Source organism: Microtus ochrogaster, chromosome 15, assembly GCF_000317375.1.
Source record: "Microtus ochrogaster isolate Prairie Vole_2 chromosome 15, MicOch1.0, whole genome shotgun sequence".
NCBI lineage: Eukaryota > Metazoa > Chordata > Mammalia > Rodentia > Cricetidae > Microtus > Microtus ochrogaster.
Genome location: NC_022017.1, coordinates 5,885,903 through 5,898,369, shown reverse-complemented (window position 1 = coordinate 5,898,369; position 12,467 = coordinate 5,885,903). Strand labels below are relative to the sequence as shown.

Sequence of the window (12,467 nt, the reverse complement as noted above, 5' to 3'; positions counted from 1 at the left end):
CCCAAGTCCTAGAAAATCCACCCACTTACCTTTTGCACCTTGTTGATGCGGTGAGCAGCCCGGTTATCTTTGGCCTTTTGCTAAGGGACAAGGATACAACACAGAGCTTCACGCTTAGCCTCAAGCCCAACCCCAACCTTGCCACATTGCCTCCCCCAGAAATCAGTCCTTCCTATCCCAGCTACTTTAGGGGTGGCAGGAGACAGGGTAAGAGGGACAGAAGGAGAGGAAGGAACTAAGATGAACCCCTAAAGATGCTTCTGCTTCAGGTCTCACGTTGGCCCATGCTCTGCCTTACCAGGTAGGGGGCTTTGTCAGCGGCCGGAACCTTCCTCCAGAGTTTCATGATTTGTTTACATCGGCTGGACCAGTCTGGAGAGCAGAAAGATTAAGTCAAAGGAGGCTTGGCAGGTGACCCCCTCCACCTAACAGGTTGTTTCCCTTGCCCTCGCCCAGGGGTACCTGGGTAATCTTGCTTGAGATTAGGAAAGTTAATGTTGGCATAGAGTACAGGTGAAATAGTGGAGAGCTGGCCCAGTTCCTCGTCTTTTTCCCAACGCTGTAGACTCCGCTGGTTATAGGACAGCCCGTCGCCTTCACCCTCTGTGGTAGGGGTAGTAGGAGTGGAGGGCGTGGTGCCCCCTGAGCCTGTCCAAGGGCTGTCTGGCTCACCGGGTTCTGGGCTAAAGAAGCCCCCGCGCTCCCTGGGGCGCAGGGGCAGAGAGTCACAGAGGGTAAGGATTTCAAGACCCACCCCAGACAAACTGCCCAGAGCCCGAAGCCACTGCTCTGACCCACTTGAGGAAGATCACTAATAAGGGTGCAGTGTACGAAGAGCAAGAGAGCAATCTCTTAGTGGCTCAGAGTCAAAAGGAGGCAGAACAGGGACTACGCAGAGGGAAGGGACAACAGGGACCACCATGACAATTAAGAATAGATACCAACCTAGAATCTAAGAAGGGAGACTGGCAGAGGCCTGGGTAGGAATCCATTGGGCTACTGGAAGAGAGGCTGCCCAAAGGGAGTCCACCTACAAGAGCAATGGGATCAGAGAAAAAGGAGCAGTGAATCTACTCCGAGAACAAGGCTAGCTTCAGCAGACTTGGAATCAGCCCCCTGTCATAAGCACCTTGGAGAAAGGGCCTCTGCAGTGGTGTACGGCTGCCTTCTAGGCCAGGAGTTCCACAACCCAAAGGCTGTTCTCTTTCTGAACCCAGGACATCTTTAAAGAGCTGCTGCAGGTCCTTGGACTCCATCTTGGGCAGTTCTGTGGAGAATGACAAAGTACACTGCTGAGTATGAGGTCTATACATGGTCATGGCCAACAAGGATCACAGACAAGACCTTCTTTTCCCATGGAGGACCCTTCTACAGAAGACCTCATCCAAGCCTCACCTTCTGTGGGAATCCTGTCTAAGTCGGAGCTAAGTATTCCTTCAGCTGGGGTCCCTGGCTTCTCAGGGTCACTGGGCACTGGCGATGCCTTGACACCCCCATCCTCAAGCCCTGTAACTTCAGAAGAAAACCACCAGTTACAGAGATATAGAGGTACTATACAGCCAGTATGAACCCCAGGACACATGGAACAGTGCCCAGGCACCAGCTCTGGCAGTGTTCCGGGCAGAGCCAACCAAGCAAAACCAAGACAGCACCCAACTCCCCCAGCAGCCCTCACCTGGTATATCAGCCATGCCCTCAGGCCCATGGGACTCTTCATCTGCCACATCTGGACCATCATCTCCTAGGAACAACAGTGCCACTCCCATCAGAGGGGAGGAACACGTGATGCCCAGAATGGGGCCTTTGGCCCACCCTTAGTTGACCAGCCCTCCTCCTAGACACCTTTGCCAACTACAAAGCAGAAAGGTAGGGTGGACACACCAGAACACGTCATTTCCATCAAATGACCTTTGTGCAAGGCAGAAAGCTCCTTCTTCTCTGAACCTCCATCCCCCCGGGGCTTTTGAGTTCCCGGTCCACTTGGCCGGCCCACTCCAACTGCAAAAAGGGCCTTCCGACTCAGGTCCAGAAGTTCCTTCCCAAAGAAGGCTTCCTGCAGGAGGAGTCAAGAGAAATGATTTCTTGATGCCCTGTGGGTGCAGACCCTCCCTTCACCCTAGGGAGTCTGAAACCTACCTGCAAATAAGCAGGGAACATGTCTTCCAGCTTGCTCTTTTTGCGACCCCTTCGCTGCTGCTTCTTCTTCTCATCCCCCTCAGCAAGGCTTGGTTCCACAGAGCCCTCCGCAGGCAGATCAGCAGGCATCACTATGGACAAAGGAGAAGGGCTCAGGCTTTCTGGAGACACCAAGCATAGCAGGGTCAACTCTGTGGGGAGACTCCCCCTAACTACTCCTTCCTCACCCAATTAAACCCTCCACCCACTTTGCCCTTGAAGTGAATTCACACCCTGGACTCACTGGCACTGCCCATGTGCTGTGATCCCCACCTTCTTCCCAGGCCCCACTGGTGCCCTCACCCGTCTCACCCTCGTCGGGCTGCCCATCCCCACTCAACACCTCCGCCTGTGCAGCAGGCCCCCTTTTCACACGTGGATGAGACTTTCGCTGTCGTACCATGAAACCACCAATGCCTGCAAGAAAGCAGAATTAGGAACGAGAAGCCACTAGAGACCTGGTGAGTCGTTTTTACTACCCCACAACCTCACTCCAGGGCCATACCTGGACGATAGGGTTTGCGCTTTCGTTTTTTGCTTTCCTCTGTCTCTTCTTTGCCAGGTTCTGCATCAGGGCTGGGAGGGCCTTCTAGTTTAATTTCACACTCCATGTGCTCCACACCACCTGCATGTAACATAAGACACAGAGGCAGGTCAGAGGGATGGGCCCTTTTATCCTTAGCACCCTGCAAGAGGGAACCCAGAAACCTGCCACAGTGCCACCTGAGCAAGACCAACAGTGCTGGAAGATGACCAGTAGTGGCTATGTAGCCCTACCCAACATCCCAACTCCAGCAGGCTGTGCTTCTCCCACTATCTGCCTTTCTCTGAGATTCCCCAGCACAACCTTCACCCTTGAGCAGCTCGTCAGTGTCCAGGTCCCCATCCTTCTTGTCATCAGGGCCAAGGGCATCTGAGGGCTCAGAACCCTCCAGCCCTGCCTCGCCTGGGAGGCCTAGCCGTCCTCGCCGCTGGCGCCGCTTGTGCAGTGGTGACATGGTCAGGTTACGCAGCACCGCCATGCCAGTTTCTGTCAGCCACACACCCTCGAAGCGAAAGAACTGGGGTTCTGGACAACAGGGAAGAACATATGACCCCTGGACGGAAGCCCAGGGAAACCAAAACTCCAAATTTCAACCCCTGTTCCCAGCTGAAACATAAGCAGTGACAGCCAAGTCCTGTCACACTCCAACGGCTAGAGGCTCTACCAGTGACTGAGGGGTCCTGAGATGAGTACTGCAGAAACCTAGCTATGTCCAGAACCTATTAACCCTTCTGTAAGAAGAAAGGTATGCTCTCTTGAATGAAATTCTCATAGTAGAGAAGCTGAATTGCCTGGTAAAAGGAACACATCTGGAGATATGAAAGCTTTAGTTCTAACCATAACTTTGCCACTAACTTGGTAAGTAACCTTAGGTAGGCCATTTACCCTGAGGATGGAGCAGAGGAGATGGTCTATGGTTTTAGCTGGTTTGGGTATTCAGAATCTCTGTGACTTACCTGGCTCTTTTACCTTCACAGGTACCAATTCTGGGGGGGCAACAGGTGCTAAGGGAAGAAGGACAAACCATAGGCAGCTTAGGACACTGTCCCAAATTAAGACACACCTGTGTCCTCTTTGCTCTTCCAAGGTGACACTCACCCACAGGCTTCACCACATACGGCTGACAGGAAACACAGTCAAAGCCTTCATCGGCAGCCTGCTCCACTTCATCCTCTGTGAAGAGGCTCTCACAGCCAGCATGCATCCACCTAGGCATAGGGAGATGGGGATGGGCACAGGCAAAGCCAGCTGAGAGCAGCACATGTAACAGACATGAGGAGAAAGAAATGCTCTTACCGTTCACAGTGGCGGCACTGGATTAGCAGGTCTTCCTCCACATAGGGAGCATGACAGATAGGACAGGTCACCAGGCTGGCACAGGGCCCGCAATGTGTGTAACTATTCTGCCATTCACAGTGGAAGCCAGGGGAGGCAGCCCCACACTCCATACAAGACACACACCTAGGAGACGCAGAAAGACCTTCAGCACCTAATCTAGGTTCCCGGAAGTACCTCAACTGAGAACCGAATCAGCAGGCTGGTCTCCTAAACACAGGTCATCATGCATTCAACACTGGATCTATTCGAACTCACCATCTCCTGTCAGACCCTTGAAAGACTCCCAGGCTCCTTACCATTTGCACTTCCAGCCACCCTTGGGCACAGTGAGCAGTGGAGGGTCCAGGCAGTACGTATGGTAGCTAATGTCACAATCATCGCAGAGCAGCAGGCGTGAAGGGTCGGAGGCCTGGCCACATACCTCACACACGATACACTCCACACAACGCCAACCCTTTAGCAGCATCACCTTGGTGATCTGGTACAGAGAAATAGATGCCTCAGGTGCGGGGAGGGGAGACTCACAGGACTTATATGGCTGAAGGCCAGACCTCTGAGCAGAGAAAGATTTGTACAGAACACTCTTTGCTCCCCTGCAAAGTACATCTCCAGTGGCTCCTGGAGACTCTGCTGAACACAGAACACTCTCACTAGCCACAGCTCTACTCTGAGAATGAATGACACACCCTTCACTAAGCAGCCCCAACTTTTATTCACCTTTTAGAACCTGTTACTAATATAAGTTAATATATGTAGCAGTGGATTAATTAATAAATAGTTTTGGGAAAATCCCAAAGGACTGATTAACCCTTAAGTTAAAGCCTTAAGTTAAAGACATTGCTATCTGTTTGTGGATGTACGGTTACAGTTTTGAGTCCATGGCCTAATTCCAGACTATACCCTGGTTTTGTTTTGCTGAAACAGGGTCTCAACTATGTAGCTCTGGCTATCCTGGAGCTCACCTCAAACTCCAGGCTGACCTCAAACTCACAAAAGACCTGCCTGCCTGTGGCTAGGATTAAAGGTATAAGCCGCCACTCCTAGCCATACACCATGATTTCTACTAGAAAAATTGTCAGCACTTATATAGTGGACTGAATTACACCAGCAAGTTTTGTCTATGCAAAGAAACTACAAAGTCGGCAGGCGGTGGTGGCACAGCCTTTAATCCCAGCACTCGGGGGGCAGAGGCAGGCAGATCTCTGTGAGTTCGAGGCCAGATGGCTTTACAGAGCGAGTTCCAGGGCAGACTCCAAAGCTCCAGCAAAAAAGCAAATAAATAAATAAAAAGAAACTACAGAGTCTGCCATGAATTCCCAAGCACTTCTCTCTGAGTTTGACAGCACTAACAACTAATCAATGACTTCCAACAGCCACAGACACTTTAAGATTTCGTGTGTCAGGCTGATGAGATGGCTCAGCAGATAAAGGCCCTTGTCACCAAGTCTGGTGACCTGAGTTTGATCCCTGAGATCCACAAGGTGGAAGGAAAAAAATGATCCCACAAGTGGTCCTCTGACCTCAACAATTACACTCTGACACATGCATGGTCCCCTTCCCCCACCATACACACCAGATAAACGTAATAAACCAATAAGCACAGTGTGGCAAGAATTGGGGACTAGGGTGATAACAGACTGACTCTGTCTGTAGCCCACACATCTTGAGCCCTGAACTCACCTTGCTGTTGACACAGTAAGGATGATAGCACTGGGAACACTGGGAACAGGCCAAGAGGTGGCCCTCGGCCCCTCGGCCAAAGCTGCCACACACCACACACATGTCCTGTGGAAACAGAAAACCGAACATCTGAGCATGCCTCTGCCTCTGAATGTGTGTCTGGGGGTGGGGGAGTGGGAGAGCAATGTGGAAGAAATCAAAGATTTCTTCTACTACTTTCCAGCCTATTTTTTGAAATAAGGTCTCTCAGTGAACCTGAAGCTCACAGTTTCACCTAAGGTGGTTGGCCAACTAGTTCCTGGGATCTGAAGTGCAGGCATGTATGGCCATATCCAGCTTTTAAATAGGTATTGGGTATTTGAACTCAGGTCCTCTTGCTTACAGAGCAAACACTGCTCCTAAGCCATCTACCTAGCCCTGCAAGTGAATCCCAGACAAAGACTAGGAGGCAATCAGAAGCCCGTGTCATAGTATTAAGACACTTACTAGGTCACCAAGGGTCCCTTGTATCTCCCACCCAACTCACAAAAGCTGCACCTCCTTAGAATGCCCTCTTGGTCTGGTCAAGTACCCAGAAATCGGCAAATGTAAGAAGCCACAGGAAGACAAGCCAGGGTGAAGACTTGTCTGGGCAGAGTCGTAAGTGAGAAAGAACACAGCGGCTTCAAGGTTATGTAGATGGCAACACATACAGGCTTCCCCAATTCACACTCCCAGCCACTTCCTCTTAGCTCAGTATCCCAAGAAACAAAGTAGGTCCCTGCTTTTCCCATCCACCCTCTCAGCAAAGTAGGTTCGCACACATGTACACACACGCATACACACACACAGACCTCTGTATGCCTACTCTGACCACTAAAGCTGGGGCCATCCCAGTTCAGTACGGTACCTGCATTAGAACAAATTTGTCTGTGTTAGAGAAGAGAACCACGGTGTTTTGCATGGTATCATCGTCTTCCTCCTCTTCCTCCTTGCTCGGAGAACTATCAATATCGGCCACCTTAACAAGGAAAAAGTCGTACAAAGTGAAGAAGAGAAGCCTGCCCTAGTTAAGCTGTCCTCTCTCCAACATTCAGGAAAGAGCTGTGAATTCCTGGCTAAAATGAAGGCCTAAGAGGCAGAAAACTCCCAATTCCCCAGCTAGGGAACCCAAGGGCAGAGGTTTTAAAAACCATAATCAAACCCTAGGCTAGCAGGCAAAGACTGACAGGATTTTAACAGTGCTTATCTCTCCAGGAGCAGGGGAAGCATGCTTTGCAGGGTGTGGGGCAGGGTGGCAAAGCCCGTCCTTACTACCAGGGTCTCAACAGAAGATGTGGTGGACTTCAGTCGGGCCCGCCCTCTCCCTCGACCTCCGTGTGCTCCTCCACGAGGCCGGCGTCTTCCTGGAAAACTACTGCTCCGACCCTGCGACAGAGAAGAGGACCATTACAAGGCTCCATTGCAGCCTTGGAGGGAAGAAAGATGACCAACAGTCTAACAGGCTTAAGGGGGGAAAAGACCTAAGTGTCCCACTCAAAGGATGGGAAAAAGCCAGTTTCCAAACAGCAACAAGTAGTGACTGCGCCGATCTCTTCTTCCAAGAGTGGTGAATGGGAGAGAAGAACAGAAAGAACAACAAAAACAACTTGAGAGGACCAAGGTTTTGTTCCCAGTTGTCGTTCTGAGTGACCATGAACCTGAGTGAACCATCTACTCCTCTACGCTCAGTAGTAGGCTAGGCAAAGCTGGACCAAAGGATCTCTTTATGAGCCTAGACTGTGCAGCCAGGTGCAAAGGCAGCTCGGAGCTCAGGGCTGGAACTGACATCCGGTGGCTGAGAAGCCTCTTACCTGTTTGATTCGTGAACGGGCTGGGGAGCTGCGCCGCCGTCCTTTGTCCCCCTCCGCTTTGCCTCCACTGATAGTTGTCCCAGTGTCACACAACAGTGAGTCATCAGTCTCTGGCAGTGAGTCGGTACAGAGGCGCAAGGAGCCCTCATCCCGGGCTGGGCTGACATCTGTAGACACTCCCAGCTCCATGGACAAGGACCCACCCCCCTCAGGATCTGGAGAGCCCAGGAGGGGCTCTGAACCAGGAAAACTGGCACTAGCATCGCCCTGGCTCAGATTAGAGATCTCATTAACAATGTCTGATTTGATGAGAGTGGGTGGCATGGGGGCCACTGGTGCACCAGGCTCCTCCTGCTCTTCACAGGGTGAGCCCTGCCCTGCCTGTTTGCAATCTGGGCCATAGACCTCCATAGGGGTCACAGGGGTCAGCTCCTCAGGATCCAGGAGCACAGGAGAACCTTTAAGTTCACTAGGCAGACTGCCAGGGGTCTGTCCAGCCTGTGACTCTGAAGTCCCATCTAGAGGGGCTGTGTCTTCTCCCAAGCCAGAGAAGTCATCCAGGGCGGGGGCAGGGCTGGGGGCAGGGCAAGAAAGGTCCTCCATAGGGGATGGCAGAGGACTGGTGGCACTGGGTTCCAAGGCTGGGCACTCAGGTTCTGGACCTTTCTCAGTCTCCATTTCATGCAGCTCAGCTTCATCTGAGACACCCACTGCCTCCTGCACAGGACTCAGTGGGGAGGGAATAGACAGCGGCAGAGCGGGAGGTAAACACTGGGAAGGAGAGCTTGGAGGAGGCAAGGAATGCTGAAGGAGAGGAGAGCAAGGTGGAGGAAGGGGCTCCATGAGGAGAGGAGAAGCAGGTCCCATGGGGGAGCCTGGAGATGGAGGAAGGATCATTGGGGGTACAGGCTCAGGGTCAGTGCAGTTAGCTTCTGGTGGAGGGCTGATAGGTGTCTCTAGGATCGGGGCAGCCAACGGTGACTCAGGGTCACTGTCCCCTTTGGCACCAAAGGGGTACTCTAACTCCCCCAAAGGAGACAAGGCGGGAGGCGCTGCAGCTGGGATAATGGGTGAGAGTGGAGGAGGAAGAGGATCTGAGGGAGAAGAAAAAAAGAGACTTAGATTAGATGTGCTTTAAAGTGTTAAGATTGCCCCAGAGTAGGGGAACATTAGCATATCCTTACCTGGTGGCATCAGCCGAGGTGACAAGGCTGGTTCCCCAGAAAGGGACAAGGGCAGCTCCTCAGGAAGTGGGGATAGAGGTGGCTCCCCAGGCTCAGACACGGCTTGCTCTCCAAGCATGGGGGATAAAGCTGGCTCCCCAGTTGGGGGAAACAAGGACAACTCCTTAGGTGCAGGGCACTGGCTTGATTCCTCAGGAGGTTCTTCAGGCCGAGGAGATCGGTATAGTTCCTCAGACTTAGGGGACAGGCATGGCTCCTCAGGCATAGGGGACAAGCAAGGCTCCTCAGATTGGGGAGACAGATGCGGTTCCTCAGGCTGAGGGGACAGATGCTGTTCCTGAGGCACAGGGGACAAGCGTAGTTCCTCAGGCTGAGAAGACAGACACGGCTCTGCAAGCACAGGGGACAGGCATGGCTCCTCAGACCGTGGAGACAGAGGCAGTTCCTCAGGCTGGGGACAGAGTCGGGGCTCCTCAGGCTGAGGAGACAGGTATGGTTCCTCGGGCTGAGGGCAGAGTCTCGGTTCCTCAGGCAGTGGTGACAAGGGTGACTCTTCCAGCGGCAGGGACATAAGAGAGTCCTCTGGTGGCGGTGAAGCTGGAGAGTCTTCAGGGGGAGGGGAGAGTCGTGAAGCCTCAGGTGGAGGTGATGTGGGCGAGTCTTCAGGTGGTGGGGAGAGGGGAGATTCCTCAGGTGGTGGGGACAGCCGTGAGACGTCAGGCAGGGGAGATAAGTGTGACAGGACAGGCAGAGGGGAGAAGCGTGACACTTCAGGTGGGGGGGACATAGGTGAGTCTTCAGGTGGGGGAGACATGGGTGAGTCCTCAGGGGGTGGGGACAGGCGTGATGCCTCCGGAGGTGGGGACAGAGGAGACTCTTCAGGTGGAGGAGACAGAGGAGACTCTTCAAATGGTGGGAACAGACGAGATGCCTCAGGTGGAGGGGACATGGGTGACTCCTCAGGTGGAGGGGACATGGGTGACTCTTCAAGCGGTGGAGATAGGCGAGATGCTTCAGGTGGTGGGGAAGTGGGCAATTCCTCAGGTGGAGGGGACAGAGGAGATTCCTCAAATGGTGGAGACAGGAGTGAGGCTTCAGGAGGTGGGGACAGGGGCGTCTCTAATGCAGGAGAGCAGGCTGACTCCTCCAGTGGAGAAAAAGGTGATGACTCAGGTGGGGGAGACAAAGGAGACTCCTCGGTCGGTGGGGACAGGTGTGATGTCTCAGGTAGCATGGATTCAGGTGATTCCTCAGGTGGTGGGGACAGGCGTGAGGCCTCAGGTGGTGGAGATGTAGGGGATTCCTCAGGTGGTGGGGACAGGGGTGACTCCTCTGGCGGAGGCAGCAGTGGCATCTCCTCATTTAGGGGAGCCTCCAACTGGGCTTCAAGCTGGGTCCCTGCTCTCCCTGTAGACATAACACAGTCTATTCCCACCTAGCTCAGATCCTAACTCCGCAAAGAGTGCAGGGTCTGGAGAAAGCAAACTCTGCCTCTGCCACACAACAAAAGAGTAATTTCAGGGACCTTAAAACCCTACTCACCTAGTGGTTTGGCTTCACATTGCAGGGGCCCCGGTTCCTTGGGTTGCATAGAGGTCACGTGCCCACCCTTTGGCTGCCCTTGGCATGCAACGTACAGAGCATCGGGCTCATCAGTGGGGATATCACCAGGCTCTGGGGGTGAAAATCTGCAGAGGGTACAGGGGAGCAGGCACTGTGGCTCTCACCAGCTAACAACTCCTAGAGAGCATACTGGGGCAAGGCATAAATACTATGGATTGCACTACTGACTGCCCACTTTTAACATGGCCCCTGCCAGTCTCAACCCTTCTGATACCCCATCCCAATCTGTCTATACCACTTACCTGCTACAGACAGGTGGGCGCTGCTCAGCAACAGAAATGACAGGCTGACTTCCCTGGGTTTTATGACAACGGTGACAGAGTGAATAGTTCTCAAACCACTCAGAGTTCGGATTCAATTCTGCTGAGCCTGTCCCACAGGCCCGACATACCCGGCATGTCTAGGGGAAGCAAGCAGGCAAGACAGGCACTAGTCAAACCACAGTGGAAAACAAAGGAGTACACACGACTGGCAAATGCAAGCCAACTCTGGAGATGCTGAAGGAGTTGGCATCAGAAGACACTCACTGTACATTTCCACGAGTGAGCAGGCAGCTCCTCAATGGGTGGTTGCAAGCAGAAAGTATGATATCCTTTGTCACACGTCTCACAGACCAACATCTTAGAATCATTACCAGGTTTCCTGAGGGGCACAGGACACATTACGGGATCCTTCCTAGTACCATTTTCTGCTCATACTTTGCATATGGCTACACTTCAGCCCTCACACTCTTACCTGCAGGCTTGGCACTCTTTGCATTCAGGGCACTGCCAGCCAGCACGCTTGCGGGCAGTCAGAGCAGTGTCCAGACAGGCTCCATGATAGTGATGCCCACAGCTAGTACAGAAGAAGAGGTCACAGAGCTCCCCCGGCCCCTCACACACTGCACAGCGAGCCTCCTCTGCAATAGGAAGAAAAAGACAGTGCAGGTCAGCTTTGGGGTGCCCATACCACTGAACACTGTGAAATATAACTACCATGCATTTGGTACAGAATGACTCTATGTAATTTTAGATTTCAAGAATGCTTTATGGAGAACACTTGGCCCTTCATTTTCTCTGTATCCACAGAACAGGACTTCTCACCCAAATGTGCAGCCCCTTCTCTGTGGTCTGGGCAGAGCAACCGCAGGGTTTTCATGGATAAGAAGGAACCACTGGCAGCTGCACAGGGAAAGTGGTAAAGCCGTGGACATCCAGGTGAGCGGCAGGGAATGGAGGCACCAAACCTGGTGCAGTGGGAGCAGCGCTGCGAGGATGAGAAGAACGCCGCAGAGCCAGTCAGCTCTCTCTAGGCCTCAGTGTGGCCCACTCTACCCTGCTTTCACCTATGCAACCGTCAGCTCAGCCCTACCTGGGAGATCCCTGAGAAGATGGCCTTGTCCACACCACATAGTTCTGCGCCCTCCTGCCCCCACACACCTGCTGACCACACGGCACACCAGTGATGTGCCCAGCAGTGCCCTTTAGAGGTGGGAAGGGGTAAAGAGAGGAACAAATTAACACAGTGACCAGGAGTTCAAGACTGCCCAGCCTCTACTTTGCTTCCAAGCCCACCTCTCTCACTTACCTCCAGGTTCTCCTAGGTGGGCAGGAGTAAGGCCCTCAGGGAAACCAATTTGTGACAGGTCCTCACTGAGCAGCACTGCTTCACAGGGCCCCAGGTTTCCCCCAGAGGACACCGCTGGAGACCGGGGCCAGTCAAATGGCAATTCAAAGCGCTGTAGCTCCCTCTGCCCATGCAGGCTGGGCTCCCCGCAGTTACAGAGAGCACAACGCCGTGCTGGACCCCCACTGTGGACACACAAACATCAGCACTATGCAGGCCTGATGACCACATGAGGGGCATATGCACGCATCCTCTTCACTTCACTCCCACAGCTTCTTCTGTAGAGCCCTAGACACACTAATCAAATCTTCATGTGCCCAGAAAGTCCCGTTTCCACAGACAAGTTACCTGCAGTCATGAGGAGGCTTTTGAAGCCTGGGACTCCCAGAGCTAGGGACAGAGACCTCCCCAACACACAGGTTAGGAAGGTCTGGCTCAGTGGCACCCGGCTCCTCAGAGGCTGCAGGTCCATCAGCTGAATAA

The 12,467-nt window shown here is 53.1% G+C and overlaps 1 protein-coding gene across 13 annotated transcripts in view; it reads right to left on the bottom strand.

The window, feature by feature from the left end:
* Nucleotides 1-12,467, bottom strand: part of Kmt2d (lysine methyltransferase 2D) — a 40,051-nt gene that overhangs the window by 22,230 nt on the left and 5,354 nt on the right. For 4 of the 13 annotated variants that reach the window (XM_005353941.3, XM_026782492.1, XM_026782493.1 and 1 more), the window contains exons 3-31: nt 12,333-12,459; nt 11,946-12,169; nt 11,730-11,839; nt 11,462-11,624; nt 11,112-11,277; nt 10,904-11,018; nt 10,619-10,776; nt 10,296-10,441; nt 8,754-10,160; nt 7,570-8,663; nt 7,031-7,144; nt 6,627-6,737; nt 5,738-5,842; nt 4,354-4,535; nt 4,016-4,180; nt 3,818-3,927; nt 3,676-3,723; nt 3,023-3,244; nt 2,681-2,800; nt 2,479-2,592; nt 2,137-2,267; nt 1,909-2,053; nt 1,676-1,741; nt 1,396-1,512; nt 1,130-1,267; nt 946-1,030; nt 463-704; nt 299-372; nt 30-80 (exon numbers count right to left, since the gene is read on the bottom strand). In XM_005353941.3, coding sequence (XP_005353998.1) covers nt 30-80; nt 299-372; nt 463-704; nt 946-1,030; nt 1,130-1,267; nt 1,396-1,512; nt 1,676-1,741; nt 1,909-2,053; nt 2,137-2,267; nt 2,479-2,592; nt 2,681-2,800; nt 3,023-3,244; nt 3,676-3,723; nt 3,818-3,927; nt 4,016-4,180; nt 4,354-4,535; nt 5,738-5,842; nt 6,627-6,737; nt 7,031-7,144; nt 7,570-8,663; nt 8,754-10,160; nt 10,296-10,441; nt 10,619-10,776; nt 10,904-11,018; nt 11,112-11,277; nt 11,462-11,624; nt 11,730-11,839; nt 11,946-12,169; nt 12,333-12,459 — 6,050 coding nt within the window. The remainder of the gene's footprint in view (nt 1-29; nt 81-298; nt 373-462; nt 705-945; nt 1,031-1,129; nt 1,268-1,395; nt 1,513-1,675; nt 1,742-1,908; nt 2,054-2,136; nt 2,268-2,478; nt 2,593-2,680; nt 2,801-3,022; nt 3,245-3,675; nt 3,724-3,817; nt 3,928-4,015; nt 4,181-4,353; nt 4,536-5,737; nt 5,843-6,626; nt 6,738-7,030; nt 7,145-7,569; nt 8,664-8,753; nt 10,161-10,295; nt 10,442-10,618; nt 10,777-10,903; nt 11,019-11,111; nt 11,278-11,461; nt 11,625-11,729; nt 11,840-11,945; nt 12,170-12,332; nt 12,460-12,467) is intronic. The other 9 variants (XM_026782491.1, XM_005353942.3, XM_005353943.3 and 6 more) reach the window with 9 other exon arrangements.